The sequence below is a fragment of the Sciurus carolinensis genome, chromosome 3 (assembly GCF_902686445.1).
Source record: "Sciurus carolinensis chromosome 3, mSciCar1.2, whole genome shotgun sequence".
Lineage (NCBI taxonomy): Eukaryota > Metazoa > Chordata > Mammalia > Rodentia > Sciuridae > Sciurus > Sciurus carolinensis.
In genome coordinates this window covers 11,434,135-11,451,614 of record NC_062215.1, presented here as the reverse complement: position 1 = coordinate 11,451,614, position 17,480 = coordinate 11,434,135, and the positions used below count along the sequence as shown (strand labels likewise).

General features: G+C 52.3%; 1 protein-coding gene across 1 annotated transcript in view; it reads left to right on the top strand.

The window, feature by feature from the left end:
- Arsg (arylsulfatase G) overlaps positions 1-17,480 on the top strand; it is a 90,108-nt gene that overhangs the window by 38,957 nt on the left and 33,671 nt on the right. The window contains exons 5-9 of the mRNA XM_047546419.1: positions 2,876-2,923; positions 5,015-5,126; positions 7,872-8,009; positions 14,164-14,360; positions 14,919-14,999. Of these exons, the coding sequence (XP_047402375.1) occupies positions 2,876-2,923; positions 5,015-5,126; positions 7,872-8,009; positions 14,164-14,360; positions 14,919-14,999 (576 nt within the window). The remainder of the gene's footprint in view (positions 1-2,875; positions 2,924-5,014; positions 5,127-7,871; positions 8,010-14,163; positions 14,361-14,918; positions 15,000-17,480) is intronic.

Genomic DNA, 17,480 nt, shown 5'->3' with positions numbered 1-17,480 from the left:
AGCCAAGCCCAAAAAACCAAAGGCTGAATGTTTTCCCTGATCAGTGGATGAGGATATATAATGGGGGTGGGAGTGACAGAAGAATGGAGTAACTTTAGATTATGTAGAGGGAAATGAGAGGGAGGGAGGTATGGAAGATGGTGGAGTGAGACAGACATCATTACCTGTGTACATGTGTGATTACACAAATGGTGTGAATCTACATCGTGCACAACCATAGAAATGGAAAAAAAGAAAGTCGTCTTCAGACCTGCAGACCCCTCCCACAAGGCACTTAAATCTTACTGGCCAAGCTGGGTCACGTGGCCTCCAGGCTGCAAGGGAGGCTGGGAAACGGGGACAGGCGTATGGCGATTGCCTTGGCCTTGGGCCCGGTCTGTCAGCAGCACTAGAGGGGACAGGGCTGCCGGGTCAGCAGCTACCTAGCGAGGTTGGCCGCGGGGTCCAATGACTTCCCTTCCTTTGGGATATTTTCAGCACCTCCTACTCAGCATGTATTATACGCCAGTTGCTGGGATGGGTCTTTAATTAATTAATTTTTGGTGCTGGAGATGGAACCCAGGGGAGCTGACCCCCTGAGCCACACCCCCAGCTCTTTTAATTTTTTATTGTGAGTCAGGCTGTCACTGAGTTGCTTAGGGCCTCCCTAAGTTGCTGAGGCTGGCTCTGAACTTGCCATCCTCCTGCCTCAGCCTCCTGGGATAGGTGATTCTTTGCACCCGAGCAAGAAGGTGCCTTTGAGATTATTATTTTGTAGCGAGACAACTGAGTTTCAGACGGGAAAGGACCTGCTCTCTGTTGCCTGGCCAGGCTCACCCGTGAGTCCTGCTCCCCTGCGGGTCTCGCCTGCAGAGGCCAGGACAACCCCGCAGTCCCCGCCGCCTGTGCTTGTTAGTCCACCTCTCAAGGAGCTGGTCCGGTGGGATCCCTGGCCCCCTCCTCCATAGAGGACAGCACGGGAGGGTGTACCAACAGCCAGGTCGACAGTGAGGGTCCCCGGAGGCGCCCCTGAGCTTCCCGGCAACCCAGGGCAGGAGCTGCTGCCTCCGGCGTTGGCACCACCCCCTCCTGTGGGTTGGCGTCTGACGTCCTTTTACAGGAGCTCAATCGGAGGATGACATAGGTAGTCCCGGAGGGGCCAGTCCCAGAAGCCCCAGTCGGTAGGAGGAAGGACCAATTAAGATCCAGCCTTCTCTCCTTCCAGTCCCCTTCGTCCCATGCCCTGGACATCAAGACCAAGAGGGCCCTGCGAGAGGCTCCTGCTGACCGTTCCCACCGGACCAGTTACATGCATCCATTTCAACCTCACTGCCAAGAAGGGTTGGGTCCCAGGGCTGCCTGAGTCCACAGCCTCGTGCTGCCAGGGGCCCTGGGGTCTTGTGAGCTGAAAGCCTTGTAGCCCCCGCCCCTTCTTCATGCTGTCAACGCCTGGTAAGCAGAGGTGAGCGGTCTGCTTCAGCCTCCGCCACCCCGGGCTCACGAAACTCCTGGGTGACCTAGAGAGACACACAAGCACATCCTCTTGTTGAAGTTATGAACTAAAGGACATTTGCCAGAAAAATTGCCAAAGGAATGTTGAGTTCCTTTACACCTGTCACGCTCCCCTTCGACACTTGGTCTTTTTACCTAGTTGTCTCCTCAGCCTGACTTTTCTTCCCCTTGGGATTATTTTATATTTCTGTATAATTGAATTGTACATATTTATTTTCATTTAAATAATTTTTAGAATTTCAATGTAATTTTGTATTTCCATGTAATGTTTAATCTAAGCATTCCATGTAACACTTAATCCATTTTTCCCCAATTTTTCATTTGAAATTTTTTCCCCCACTGCTGTGGAGCAGTTGCAAGGAGGGATTAATAACTCTTACAGACTCTTCATTCATGCATTTGTCTTTAAAAGGTAGTTGGGCAGCCAGACCCAGTGGTGTATACCTATAATCACAGAGACTTTAGAGGCTGAGGCAGGAGGATCGCAAGTTTGAGGCCAGCCTCAGCACTTTAGTGAGACCCTGTCTTAAAAAAAAAAAAAAAAAAAAAAAAAAAAGGGCTAGAGGTGTAGCTCAGTGGTAGCGTCCCCAGTACTAGAAAAATAAAATAAAATAAAGATAGGTGTGTGGTATTACTTGAGGCCACGTCAGATATTTCCTTAGCCACACTCCTGTGGCTGCATGAGAATCTCCCCCTCCTTTGTGTCCTTGGACGCCTCCACTGTTAGATTTTGCATCCCATCTGTTTCTCTGCCCCCTTGCTTTGGGGTGATTTCCCAGGGGGCTGGTGCAGAGTGGAACGGGCAGATCGGCGGTCCCGATGTGGACCCCGCTCCCCATGGCCCAGTTGTTCCCCAAGAACAAGCACACGTAGGAGTCGGCAGCAGCGGGCGGCGGGTTTTGCTCATTTGACGCCCCATAGGTGTCGCGGTGCTGGAGCTGCCGCGGAGACGGACGTGGCCCGGAGCAGAAGCTGTCCAGCTCGGGTTGGGCATTGCAAGACTCCCTGGCACAGTGCGCCTGCGTCCTGGGCCCTGCGCCTTTGCCTGGCCTCAGCGTGGGAGGCTGGCGCAGAGGGCGCGGAGCGCTGTGTGGCCGTGCTGTGGCTTGCGGGCAGAGGCTCAGGTGGCTGTGCCTGCGGCTGCGCCCCCTCTCCCGAGGCTTTCCTGCCTGTCCTGAGTCGCCCTTGCCGGGTGCCTCCCCCAGGCGTCCCATGCGACTGGCCCCGGGCAGCGAGGCTTGGCCTCCGTGCGCCTTTGCTGACTGTCCCGGCTTCTCCTCGGGGAAGGGCCAAGCCGATGGAGAACCGAGTGTGTCACCAGCTCCTGCAGGGTCTGGGGGTCTCCGGAGATTCCTCTCAGCATCTCTGTCTTGTTTTACCACAGGCAAGTGGCATCTCGGGCACCACGGCTCTTATCACCCCAGCTTCCGTGGTAAGAACACTTTTGGGGATCCACTACTCGGGAAACGGAAAATAAGGATCTCTGGGGGTCATTCTCCCGAAGTCAGGACGTCTTTGTTCACAAGGCCACTCGGGTGCCTCTGGGGTGTCGGTGCTGGGCGGCGACTCCACCGATCTCTTGCCAGCACTTCCTGGGCCCCCTTCCTTGCTGCCTGGCGCCCCATTATGGACCCACCCGCTTTCCTGTCCTCTCCCAGCTCTTTCTGCCTTGGGGAACTTTAGGCCCCAAGAGGTCCCAACACGCCTGCTCTGGAATGAAGTGCAAAGTGTCCGATGGGTTTGCTGAAGCAGGGGCTGCAGGTCCCTGCAGGGGACACTGCCTCTTGGCTCCTTCCTGCCGCTCTTAGCTTCTCAGACCCCTCGCCCTGGGCCTGGGGAAGGAGGCCAAGATGAAGCGGCCAGAGCCCTTCTCTGAACATCCTTTGCTGAGTGATGGATTCTCTCCGCATCCAATTCACCAAGATAGGGAGGGTTTTCCAAAGTCCTTGGCTGTTTCTCCGGGTGGTGCTTCCGCACCATCAGGGCTTCTTGCCAAATCTGGGGTCAGAGGATACCTGTGCTCTAGACCAGGGGTCCAAATAGACCTGAGGGCTGATTCCAGTAAGCTCCCCTGTTTTGGCAAGTAAACTTTGTACAGAAAGCGGCTGTACTCATCTGTGCGCACGTGGTGGGCCCTTTTGGACCCCAACAGCAGAGTTGAGAAGCTGCACCAGAGACCAGCTGGCCCGTAAAACTGAAAATATTTACTGTCTGACCCTGGAATTGGCTCGGCTTGACACTGAACGCGGTCACACTGCAGGGTCGTGATGTTTACCTGTGGGGCATCCAAAACATTTGCACAAACCAGGTCCACATGGAACTGTCCAGTTTTTGTTTTTTATTTTTTGCCTAGTTCAACTAACATTAACTAGTCCTTCAGTCTACGCCACCTATTGGGTTAACAAAGACCTAATGTCCCAACTCAAGGAGTGCAGCGCCACTGGGGAAGCCCCATGTCACCCACACTGCTCAAAGGTTTGCAGGCTGGGCTAGGACTTGGAAAGGAATGGAGGACGGGGTTTGGGGGGCTGGGGTTCTGGGAAACTGCAGCAGAACTGGACTGGGCTGGACATAGTCAGCTTCCCCGTGAGAGACACAGCAGGGAATTCCAGGCAAAGCCACCAAGGCCCCAAGGCGCAAGTACCTGGGAACTGGAGGTAACCGGGTTAGGTAGGAAAAGTGAGCCCAGCAGGCGGGAGGCCCAGGGAAGGCCGGAAGAGGAAACAGAGGCCAGCCCTCCCTGTTCACCAGGCCGGGCACTGGAGGCCCTGGATAGAGACTATTCTTGGGGAGATCTGCATTCTTACCGCCTCAAGGGAAGTAGAGCTGAAAAACTCCCAGGTGATTGACGGAGGCTTCCTGGAGAATTTGTGCCTTCTAGCTAGCTCTGAGTTTTATCCTTTGGATGTCAGAATAAAATTTCAACACCAGACATTCAGGTCTGGTGCTCACAGCCCTCCCTCCCTCCCTCCCTCCCCTGCAGGCCACCACCCCAGCCCCAATCCCAGCACCACCCCAGGCCCATCCTTCCAGAAGCATCCGAGATTCCTGCCCCCGCCCCTGCCCAGCTGCTGCACCTTCTGACTCTCTTGCCCATCTCTTAAGACTTAACCTATGTATTTTATTTCCCTTTTAGATGGAAAGTCCCTTGAGGGTAGGATTGATTTATTTTTTTCCCTTTAAAGTGTCACGTGTATAGTAGGTTTTCACCAGATTCTTACTGAAGGTGTCCACATTTCCCTAAGAATGTGAGATAGTCAACCTTTCTCTCCAGTTCTTCCCGGCCTGGGTTAACTCGAACCACAAGGTAGTTTGCAAAACCAGTCTTCTAGCCGAACCTGGCAGAGTGATTTTCTTTGCATACTTCAAAAGGCTATTAATCAAATCCTCTTTTAATGACATACTCCAGAGCACTGCATTATTAAACCATGGGAAATTAAATTTTTGTCCTGGGTGTAAGAAGGCAGGTACACGAAGAGACAATTGAGCTGGCGTGCTAACCGGTTGGTTGCTTCTGTTCCAGGTTTTGACTACTATTTTGGGATTCCATACAGCCATGATATGGGCTGCACTGATGCCCCAGGCCTCAACCACCCTCCCTGTCCAGCATGTCCACCCGGCCGTGGCCCCTCGAGGTAATGCTCTCCAGCACACTGGCTACCAGCTTCAGAATAAGGCGAAGCCCTAAGGCTGTGGTCCCTCCAGAGTAAGTGGGAGATGCAGATAGGAGGTAGTAAAGACAACCAGTAAGATAGAGTATATGTCCAGTGGAAATTTAAATGCATTATTCGCACCCTAATGCAAAGGTGAGAGCTGCAGAATATTTCTGTTGGAATTTTCCAGGTTCCTTGGATTGTTTAGCTGTGCTGGGGAGAGACGCAGCCAAGGTCTCACGCAGGTGGGGCCTCCCTCCTCTGCCTGCTGGCTCTGCTCCTGGGCCGCTCACCTGACCTAGACACTGGACATAAGGAGAGAGGCAGGGTGAGAGGGCCAGAAAGTACACAGAGATCCTTTGGCGTATCTTCCCATGCAGACCAGTGAGCCAGAATTCTGACGTTGCAATGCCACGTAGGCCCTGGGTGATGTTTTTAAAATGTATTCAGTAAAAAATGCTCATGATATAACTGTAGGTGAAAAACGAAGAGGCAAGTTATCAGAAAGATCTTCACTACCTCTATATCCATATCTTTGTGGCCCTATCAAGATATACTGCAAAGAGATGTGCTGAAATGTTAACCAGGGCTCACTCTGGTTGTATAGCTAAAGGGCTTCCCTTTCTTCTTTTTTATTTTATTTCCCAAATAGTCCTCAATAAGCATGCATGCAGTTATGATCAGGAAAAGGTAATTAGCTGGGCACCCAAAATCTCGTGACTCAGGAGGCCGAGGCGAGAGGCTCTCAAGTTGGAGGCCAGCCTCAGCAACTTAGTGAGACCTTTGGCATCTTAGCAAGACCCAGTCTCAAACCAAAAAAAGTAGAAAGGGCTGGGGATGTAGCGCAGGGGGAAAGCACCCCTGGGTTCATCCCTCAGCACCCCTGGGTTCATCCCCTAGCACCCCCTGGAAAATAGATCCTACACCTTCCTGGGGTCATACGTCAGCACAGGACCTCTGCTTCACTTGTCCAAATGCCACACTGTGGGGGTATTTCTTAGGTCACACGAAATACCAGGTGTCTGAGCCACTGGGGTATGTGAGTCTCAGCTGGTTCATTAGTTACAATAGTTACTGTAATAATGGCTGTTGGTGGAGAATTGTTACATTCTAGGCATTCCCTACCCTTACCTGTAATCCACCTGACCACTGGGTGAGGCAGGTATTAACCCTGCCCTCACCAGAGCTGGTGAGAGATAAGAATCAAGATTCTGATCTGGTTCTCTCTGAATCCACAGCCCGTGTCCTCCACATTTGCAGCGCTGTGGATCTCATCGGGGTGCTTGTTAGAAATGCAGCAAGTTGCTAGGTGTGGGTGGCAGGTCTCTGGAATCCTAGCTACTCTGGAGGCTGAGGCAGGAGGATCACAAGTTTGAGGCCAGCCTCAGCAACTTAGGGAGATCCTGTCTCAAAGTAAAATAAAATAAATAAATAAATACAAAGGACTGGGAGGTAGCTTAGTGGTAGAGCACCCCTGGGTTCCATCCCTGTCACCCTTCTCTCAACAGATGTAAATGATGGTGGAATTCTCACAGATAATAAAAAGCTGATAAATTCAACAAGTATGGGATCAGCATCACAACACCCAGCAATAATAACTCTTTCTTTAAAAAAAAAATGCGGTTGGTCTGAGCTCCCCGCCAAGCGTCTGCAAGGGGATGTACCCACCTGGGCGGAGCCGGGAGCTTTGGATTCTCCACGGGTCTTTGCACTAGGAGGCCGCTGGTACTGAAGGCCCGAGAGGCTCCAGAAGCCCTAACTTCTCCACGGTTCTTACCTTCTCGCCTAGTCGACCGTGGTGACAGACAGGTGGGGGCAGAAAACTTGTCTGTCCTCAATTCCTGCCCAAAGCGTCTGTCCACCCCTTTCAAGCTCCGCGTGCTCCAGGAAAGAGACACGGACGATGTCCAGTTACCAAGGAGAAATGCAGACTCCAGAAGAGCCCGGTGACTCGTCTGAGGTCGCGGCCACCAGGCAGGCTGATGGGCAGCTGTCCGTCAGACTCATTTGAGTCCATGAGACCCAGGGCGGCGTTTGCTTCTCTGGGAAGTCTTATTTGTCGGGTTCCTCTACCCTTTGCCTTCCACTTGTAAAAATGTCTCCAAATTCTTCAGACAGGGTTCAGAATTAAAAGTGCCCAGCCCTTCTTAGATCTTACATCCTGTCATTACACTTTGTGGGGCTGGGGATGTAGCTCAGTGGATAGGGTGCTGGCCTTGCAAGCACAAGGCCCTGGGTTCAATCCCCAGCACCGCAAAAAGAAAAAGAAAGAAAGAAAGAATACACTTTGTGTTCCATGAATTCCTGACCCTGGACTTGGAGTAGGACCAGAAGTTGCCCAGCTACAGAGTTAGACAGTGGAGAAAGTCAGAGAAGAACCACTCATTGGCTCAGGGACTCTACTTGGAATAAGCTGTCCCGTTCAGACCTCAGTGTATCTCCCTGAAAAATGGGAGCAGTCATGTTCCTACCCGGTAAGAGTGTTAGCATCCCAGACTGGCCAGTCTTTCCAAGAACAGGAAGAGCCGTTCCAAGGGAACGGAGGGAAGCGTTCTCTCTTGGTTTTACACTTGGAGGAAACGACCGACTGGCGAAGCCACTTGCAGCCAGGTTGTGACGCGTTCTGTATCCGTGTGCAATCTTTGCAGTAAAAGCTTTTCGTTCTACTCTGTGGCTACTTCAGTTGTGGAAATGGTCTTCACTTCCCTGTCTGTGGCTCCCACGCAGGAGCCTTGGAAGGGACTGCTACACAGACCTCGCCCTGCCTCTCTACGAAAACCTCCACATCGTGGAACAGCCCGTGAACCTGAGCAGCCTGGCGCAGAGGTACGCGGAGAAGGCGACCCAGTTCATCCAGCAGGCCAGGTGAGGAGCCCGCCTCCCTGGCCTTGACCTCTTCCCCGCCACACACACTGTGCCCTGGCCTCAGCTCCCCCAAGGCCACGGCAGAGTGTGGTGGTATCGCCCAACAAAGAAGAATGCACGCGTGCCTTCTTTAAATTAAACTAAGACACCCCCCCAGAACCTCTAGTCCTGGGTTCGAAGTTCCTCACATACGGTTTCCTGCATCCCGGGGAGTGTCCACGTCTGACTTTGCTGGTATTCCAGGGTCAGGATCATTCTGTCTTCTCCTGCAGGACTGTAGGCTCCTTGAGAGTAGGGCCTGCTCCTCTAGTCTGGGCACATCTGTTGAGTTGGTGAGTTAGTGAGGTGTATCGGTCTCCTGCTGCTGCTGTAACAGACAACCACCCGCTTAGTGGCCAGAGCGGCAGTAACTTACTCTGCTGCAGATCTGGAGGACAGATGTTTGAAATGAGCCTTCGAGGGCTAAACTCAAGGTGTTGGCAGGGCTGCTGCGTTCTGGAGTTTCCAGTGGAAAATTTTTCCTTGTCTCTTCTAGTTTCCAGGGACTGCTGGTGTTCCTTGGCTTACAGCCACGTCATTCTGATCTTGATTCTGTTGCATTGCCGTTTCCACATCTGTTGTCAAATCTCCCTTTGTCTTCCTCTTTTAAGGACACTTGTGATTTCCTTTAGGGTCAACCAGGGGAATCTCAGATAATCTCCCTATCTCAAGATCCTTAACATAATCGCACCTGTTAGGTCCCACCTGCCATATAAGGTAGCATTCTCAAAATCCAGGAATTGGACCCCAGGTATCTGTGGAGGTCATTGCTCAGTCTGTCAAACAAAGGTTACCAATTTCTGCATCTACAGGGACCAACAAGGTAACCTTAAAGAGGGAAGCAGGCTGAGTGTGGGGCATTAGGGAATGGTGGGGCCTGCGTGAACAGCTGTAAGGGAACAGCTGCTACCTAGCTCCACCTGCATAATGCTGCTCCATGGGAATGTGAACCTGGAATGCCAGATATGTCCATTTTCCAAGACAGACAGGATATTTAGCTTTTATGTGAAATCTCATGATCTTAAAACGTTAGAATTTACCAATGAAAAATAACAAAAAGCAAAAAAACAAAACCCAGGCCACAGCGTGTCTCTAACAAACCCCGTATGTGTGAGGCCTGCTGGTTTGCAAGCTCTGTCTTGTAGGAGCCCAGAGTGACCCGGTGTGTGCTCACCTTCTTTTCCTGCCAGATTATAAACTCCTCCAGGGCCACGGGATCATTTCCGTTAGGTCCGCAGCCTCACCCTACATGAGCATGTGCTTGTGCAGACTTTAGACTCCCCCTGTGGATGGGGATCAGATCCGTTCTTCAAATGTGCAAGCGTCTTCCAGCCTCTGCTCACCATGCCGGACTTTTCTGGAGAGGTGAGCAGGGGAGAGTCAGCAATGTGGGAGAGCCAGTCATCGTGTATTCTCGGTGATAAAATCAACTGCTCAAGGCCTTACTCTCAGGAGCAGCCCCCGCGGGCCTTCGAGATGGCATCTGGATCGTTCAGCTGGACTTTTCTGAGAAACATTATTGATTTTTCTCAGATTGTTACTATAAAAAGGGCAAAGTTCCTTCTCTCCTCTGGAGGGTTCATATCCCTGGAACTTTGAGATGGTTTTAGGTCATTGTGTACCATGGCAGGTGGGGACAGTCTTCTCTTGCTTCTGAGGACAGAGAGATTCTTTCTCTTCTCTCTTTTTTTCCTTCATAGTCTTCTCCCCACCCCCACACCGCAACTGGGGGTGCTCTACTACTGAGCTATCGCCCAAGTTCTTTTTCTTTTTCTTTTTTTATTTTGAGACAGGATCTCACTAAGTTACTGAGGCTGGCCTTGAACTTGTGATCCTCCTGCCTCAGCCTCCTGGGTTGCTGGGATCACAGGCGTGCACTACCACCTCATGCCTCAAACAGCATAGGTCTCTGAGGGGGAGCTATGGCTGGGGACAAGGGACTATTTAATGCCTACTGTGCCGTGGGTATGGTACCCGGACATTCACCAGTTAATTAATGACTTAAGATGTGAATGAACTACATTCTCCTTATCAAATGAAAAAAAGTGAAGCATTTGCTAGTTTATTAATTAGTTGAAAGTCATGAACCCCGTTGGCTTCTAACTCTGCAGAAGGTAGTTCCCAGGCAGAAAAGGCCCCTGGACCCACGCTCCTTCCTCTCCCAGGACCCCACCCCACCTGCCCTTCCTTCCGCTTGGACCTGTTTGTCAGAACTACCAGGTGTCCCTCAAGTGTGTCTTCCTGCCTTTTCTTGGCAAGAAACAACCTCACCCTAGGCCTCCTAAGAAGGTCCGTGTGTGTGCATGCGCGTGTGTGTGCATGTGTGTGCGTGTGTGCGCGTGTGTGCGTGTGTGTGCATGTGTGTGTGTGTGTGTGTGGCACTGGGGACTGAACCTAGGACCTCACACTTACTAGGCAAATTCCTGACCACAGGGACCCATCCCCAGCCTTTGAAAGTTTACTTGGGTCTTCACTTGAGTTGAGCCCTTTGTCTGCAGTATTGCTAAAAGCTAATCCTGGATTTGGGTTTTTAACGCAGTAGCCAAAACTCTGACGGGAAACCATGGGGGGTCCTTTCCAGGGAGGGTCTGGGGCTGTGCATTGAACCCGAATAGTGCAGACGGGGTTCGACAAGGGTGAGTGTGTTGGGGTGGGAATGAATGGTGGCTGAGGATACTGGAAATCAGATGCTTCCGGGAAACGCAGTCCCGCGCCAGCGTTCCAGAGTGTCAGGGGTGTGTGTCTGTGTCGCCCCCTGGATCCTCGGTCGAAGCCCTAGTCCCCAACGGGATAGTGTTAGGAGGTGGGACCTTCGGGAAGTAATTAGGTTCACAGGAGGTGGTGAGGCGGAGCCCCAGGATGGGGACCAACACGGTGGCACAGGCCTGTAATAACCCCAGCGACTCGGGAAGCCGAGGCAGGAGGCTGCTGCCGGGACAGGGAGGGCCTGGCCGAGGGGCAGGAGGGTGGAGGAGGCGGGAAGCAGAGCCTGGGAGGGGACGCAAGGCCGGGAGGAGGCCGGGACTTGGACGATGGCAACTGTGTACTGAAGCTTCGGGCTGGTGCGCACGGGGACTGTCGGAGTCTGAGCTCGCGGAGGCTGCGCGATGCCGAGGTCCAAAGGGAGGCGGGCGCGCTGCCGCACCCATTGGAGATCCCAGGGGTCACCCGGGGTCACGGGGGGGGCGGAGCTGCCCGCCTCCTCCCAGGGCCAGGGACGCCCTGCCGGACACCCGCTGGCGACCCTCCCAGCGAGTGGGCCCCTGGCCCGTTTTCCCAAGGCCAGGCAGGCGTCCTCCTGGCGCGGTGGTCCGGGTCTTGCGCTGCGGCCTTCTCTGTGCCCTGCCCCGTCTCTCCTGGGATGGCCCCTCTGGGTGGCCCTGGGGTTTTGCTCTGCTCACCAGCTTGTTGTGCCACACCACGGTGTGTTGCTTTAGAGATCTCTGAAAACAGAAAAGCAAGCAGGAAAAAATGACACCCCAGATCCCAGAGCCCAGAGAGCCCTTTGCACCGATGGAAGGTGCTCCTCCAGCCCTGGCCTCCGCTGGGCAGGAGCCTTCCCTGCGGCCTAACTGAAGGAGACGTTGCTAAACATACGTGGAAGCCGCTGTCTTATCATCAGGCTTTTTATTTTCTACCCTGAGAGATTCTATTTTCTATTTGGCACAGGCCCATACTAAAGAGGTGGCTTCGGAGACAGATGCCCCAGGGACAGTTTGCATAGACCCTGCCTGACGGCATCTTTGTGACTCTAGCCTGCCATCAGGATGCAGGAAGGAGGTTCATCCCTGGGTACCACTTACCCTTACTGCTGCGGGCAGGCGTTCAGAAATACTAATAGGAAAGCACCGTTTATTGAATGCTTGCTAGGGGCAGTTAAAAATCAGAGCGACTTTGCCAGGGAGGTAGAGTTTCCCTATTTTACAGATGATGGAGAATAAGTTAATTGCTTATAATCAGGGTTGCATAATCATGAAATAAAAGAATCCTGAGATGCAGATACAGATCTCCCAAGCCTGCGTCTTTCTTCTGTCCGCTCCACCATCCCTCATTATCATCGGCCTCTTTGAACTTCTGGCCCCAGGTGCTAATGTGACTTTTTCTTTTTTAAATTTTATTTATTTATTTTTACAGACTGCATTTTGATTTGCTGTACACAATTGGGGTACAACTTTTCGTTTCTATGGTTGTGCACGACGTAGATTCACACCATTCGTGTAATCACACATGTACCTAGGGTCATGATGTCTGTCTCATTCCACCATCTTTCATACCCCCGCCTCTTCCTGCCCCATTTTTCTCTATACCATCCAAAGTTCCTCCATTCTTCTCTTACTGCCCCCCCCCCCCGCCGCCACTCCCAACCCCGTCATGTATCATCATCCACTTATCAGAGAAAACATTCAACCTTTGGTTTTTGGGGACTGACATACCTCATTTAGCATGATCTTCTCCAATTCCAGCCATTTATCTGCAAATACCATAATTTTATTCTTCTTTATGGCTGACTAGTATTCCATTGTGTATGTATACCATAGTTTCTTTATCCATTCATTCATCTACTGAAAGGCATCTAGGTTGGTTCCACAACCTAGCTATTGTGAGTTGAGCAGTTATAAACAACTAATGTGACTTTGATGAAGGTGGGAGTCTGGAGGATGATGATGGGGGGTGGGCCAGAGCGTGGGCCATTGCAACCACTCCTGGCCCATTTGTGGCAGTGAGCTGGGAAATGTTTCACAAAAAGCTCTTGGAACACAATCCTGGCCTGTAGTGGTTCCCGTTTTCTTTGGGGTAAATAATCTCACCGTAGCTGATTTCTAGCTACTCACGAGATATCTCTGAAGGTGGAGAAGAGCCGAAACAGGCCATTAGGTGAAGTTTCGTAGATCTGGATGTGTTACATATGTGTAAAATAAAAATTGCCGCCATATGTATTTGTCCTTGGGTGACTGGATTTAGCAGCATGTCCTCAAGGGTCATCTGGGTTGTAGCACTGCATTTTTAATTTTACTTAATTTTCGTTAACTGAATGCAAACAGCCCGGGGGGCCTGTGGCTGCTTCTTTAGCAGGCAGCTTGGAAGCCCTCGGCTATGCGGGAAGGCGGAGGCCCCGCCGTGGGACTGGCGTCTATGCCTGTCAGAGAGAGCTCAGGACAAGGGCCGTTCCTATCAGTGGACCTCGGGGGCCAGCGTGCAAGAAGCTCCCAGGGCGTGACTGAGGCTCTGGCTGGTGTGGACCAGAGTGAGCTCAGGAGGACAGGGGGACCATTTGGAGGCCACGTGTCTGGGTGAACTGGAGTATAAAGGGGCCCTGCTTCTGTCCCTGCCCTGTGTGTACTTGACTGAGCTCACTCACCCCCCTTTCTCTGTGTGCTTTAACAGACCCCCTCCTGTGGGTGTGGCCTGTGGGAATGGCCTCCACCAGGGTCCCTGCTACAGGAGAGGACAGGTGGTAGTTCTATAGCTGCTTTTGCCTGGGAATGGGATAGGGAAAGACAGCTTTCTGAGCCATACCAGAGGCCACAGGGCCTTTGCATAGAGACTTCCCTGCCTCCCTTCCAGCCTTTAATTTTGCATCTTCCAGGGTGATCAGGATTTGCATAGAGGCAGCCAGGCACTGAGGCTTCTAAAGAGCCTTGATTTAAACGTCTCCTGCTGGTCATGTACATCCGTGGGATGCCCTGTGGTCCACGTGAGCTGTTCATTCCTTTCTTAGGGTGGCCGTGATGGTCTGGATGCTGGGACCCTACAGGGCAGCAGTTAAGAGCATGGGCTTTGCCCTCAGCCAGATCGGAGACCCTGTGACTTTCTAGTGGTCTAACCCGGGCAGGCCTGTCATCCGCTGAGCGGCTGGTTCATCTGATGGAGGGAGCGTGGGGTTAGAGGAGGAGGGGCCGGGACATGGCGCGTCCCTCTCAGACGTTCTCAGTAGAGGCTGAAGGACTATTCTTGCGGCATTCTCGTTTATAAGCAGCTCGCCAGATGATCTCCACATTTCCTTGGAAGGTGATTGATAAGTGTGTCCTTGAGTCCCTGGCAGACCCTCGGGGACCCCCGGGTCAGGGAGGATCCCAGGGGCGGGGTTACCTGTCGTGTCTCCCGTGCGTTTCAGTGCCAGCGGGAGGCCCTTCCTGCTCTACGTGGGCCTGGCGCACATGCATGTGCCCTTGGCTGGGCCCAGGCCGTGGGCCAACCCGTGGGGCCGAAGCCCGTACTGCGCAGGTCTCCGGGAGATGGACAGTCTGGTGGGTCGGATCAAGGACGAAGTCGACCACACGGCGAAAGAAAACACGTTCCTCTGGTTTACAGGTAAAGTGGTGAGAGCCAGGAGCAGAGCCCGTCAATGATCCTCTTTAACCGGGCAGGGGCTCGCTTTGAACTTGGGACCCTGATGAGGGTGGTTGGCCTCCATGCTGAGCGTGTGTCTGCCCGGCCTCCACGGCTCCCTGGACAGGTCCGGACAGACGGAGCAGTGCTTCGAACCCTTGGGTTAGTGGTAGAATCTCCTGCACAGCACGTTGGAGGCTTACGAGATGCTGGGCATGAGGCAGCGGGTGCATAATAGCTGCTCAGTGAGTGGTGGCCGGTGGTGCTGACGCCAGTGCCAAGGGGCTCGCTAAAACCACAAGCAAGGCAAGCCGTGTAGGGCAGGGGGCTCGGGGACAGCTGGGCAGGGAGCCCCACCCCAGACAGCTTAGCAGAGGCGGCTCTGGTCCAGGGCGCTTCTTCAAGGGTGGGGCTCAGGGTTAATTCGACAAGTCCTCTGTGCAGTCTCCTGCGTGCACAGGGATATAGGCCACCGGGGGAGCCTGGGTGTCCGTGGCCCCCAGCCCCTTGGCCATTGAGTGTTGCTTCTCTGGTTTCCAGGAGACAATGGCCCGTGGGCTCAGAAGTGTGAACTGGCGGGCAGCGTGGGTCCCTTCACTGGACTGTGGCAAGCCCGTCAAGGTAGAGGACTCGCCTGGGGTTGGCTGGGGCATGGGATTCTGCCTCTGGGAGGGCCAGTGTGCATCCCAGCCTGGGGGCCGTCACTGTGGCCCAGGGGCTCACCAGCCACTGGCTCCCGGAGAAACGAGTTGGGACAGAGGGCAAACATCTGTTCAGCCTGGAGCACCCCTATTGATCCTTCTCCCAGGAGCCCCCTAAGAGGACCAGCCTGTGGTCTGATAAGGCAGCCTGCAAACCTTGCTTTGCTTTCCTCCTCTTCTCCTCTCCTTGTCTTCTGTTTCCATCCATCCATTAATTTATTTCATTCATTCGAGAAATATTTAGCGTACCCTTATGCAAGGGAAAGGTAAGTAATAACAGCTTCATTTACAGATGAAGAAAGATGCTCAGAGAGGTTAAGTAACTTGTCCAAAGTCACACAGTTTATGAGACAGAGCCAGGCTTGCCCCTGCAGTTCAAGTTGGTGCTCTCTGGGCTGTACCATCTCACCTCCCACCACTGCTTCGGGTTCTGTTTAAACATCCTCCGGCCTCCAGCTCAGCTCCCATCTGCTCTGGGAAAGTTCCCCGCAAGGACCTCAGTCTCTGAGAGAGCAGCCATGCTGGGACAATATGGCCTATGGACCAAAGGCTTTGATACATTGATCCCTCCTGTGAGCATTCATCGTAAGGAAACAACCAAGTACGTGATGATGTACGTGATGATGATGAGTGGTCATTGTAGTATTTTTTTTTTTATAAAAGTAGGGCATAATCCCAGTATCAGCAAGAGGAGAGTGCCCAGAGAAGTTATGATACATTCATTTAAAGGAAAACTAAAGGCCCGGTGCAGTGGTGCCTGCCTGTGATTCTAGCAGCTCGGGAGGCTGAGGCAGGAGGATTGCAAGTTCAAAGCCAGCCTCAGCTACTTAGCGAGACCCTGTCTCTAAATAATAAAAAAATTTATATATATTAAAAGGGATGGGGATGTGGCTCAGTGGTAGAGCTCACCTAGCATATGCGGAGCCCTGGGTTTGATCCCCAGCTCTACAATAAATAAAATTAAAATTTTAGAAGGTCCTTGTATCCGAGGGTGTTCTGAGACAGGATCACCCCTCCTGAGGACTGTCCATGACAGAGTTTTAAATCTGGGCTGGGTTTTCTCTACGCCTGCCACTCCGAGCTGAGCGGCAGCCCTAGCTGTCCCCGGGCCGGAGGACTCACACTCTGTTCCTGTTCGTCCATGGGCTACTCCAAGTTTCTGAGCTTTCTTGTCCCTGGTGTCTGGTGGTGGGAAAGAAATGCTGATCCCTCACTTGTACTTGTCCACTTCAACCTGGCGTCCTTTGGATCAGGTCCCTTGAGAGCTTCGCAGGCGAGGGACTGTCAGGCTGGGGTCACGTCTTGGGTCTGGAGATTGGGGTCAGGGGTCAGGAGACGGGACCTGTCCCTCACCTCACTGATTGGCCCACTTCAGCTCTGGGGCTTTGGGTGTTTATATTGCTCTTTTGGGTTCCCTGATGTTCAAAAAGGCTATGATTGCGTTCCGATGCCTGGAGATAACCGGGTCAGGAGGAGAAGCTGCAGGGTACAGAAGTGGGTGGGAATGTATCCAATGCCTGCAAGCAAAGAGCCCAGAGAGCGACAGTATATCTGGGAGTGGTTGGTTGCATGAGCTCATTTTTTTGTGTGGGGGGAGGGGTACTGAGCATTGAACTCAATGTTCAATGTTACCACTGAGCCATATCCCCAGCCCTTTATATTTTTTATTTTGAGAAGAGGTCTCACAAAGTTGCTTAGGGCCTCTCTAAGCTGCTGAGACTGGCCTCAAATGTGCAAGTCTCCTGCCTCAGCCTCCCCAGTGGCTGGGATTATAGCCTTGTGCCACTGTACTCTGCATGAGCTGATTCTAATCCCTCCCCTCAGGACCTGGGACACCCATGGACCAGGCTGTCATCTTTAGTGCTCAACTAGAAAACCTGGGCAACCAGCAATCAGAACCCTCCAGGTTATGGTCTAGGAGGTATGAGGACCAGGGACCTGGGGATAAAGATCTGTAAATAAGTGACTTCTCCATGGGAAGCTTTCAGTTCCCTAAGATGACCTGCTGATCTCATATCTGAAGACCCACCTTATTTGTCTCTTTCCCCCGTAGAAGACAGGCTTTTAACAAGACCCCCAAAGCATAAGAAGTCAAATCGAGAATAGTGAGATGAACTCAAACTAAAGAGCTTCTTTTTAGCAAAAGAAACAGAAGAGAGAGCCTACAGATGGGGAGAAGATCTTTACCCCATGCCCCTCAGATAAAGCATTAGTCTCCAGGATGTATAAAGAACTCAAAAAACTCAACACCAAAAAAACAAATAACCCAATCAATAAATGGGTTAAGGAACTGAACAGACACTTCACAGAAGAGGATATACAATCGATCAGCAAACATATGAAAAAATGTTCATCATCTCTAGCAATTAGAGAAATGCAAATCAGAACTACTCTAAGTTTC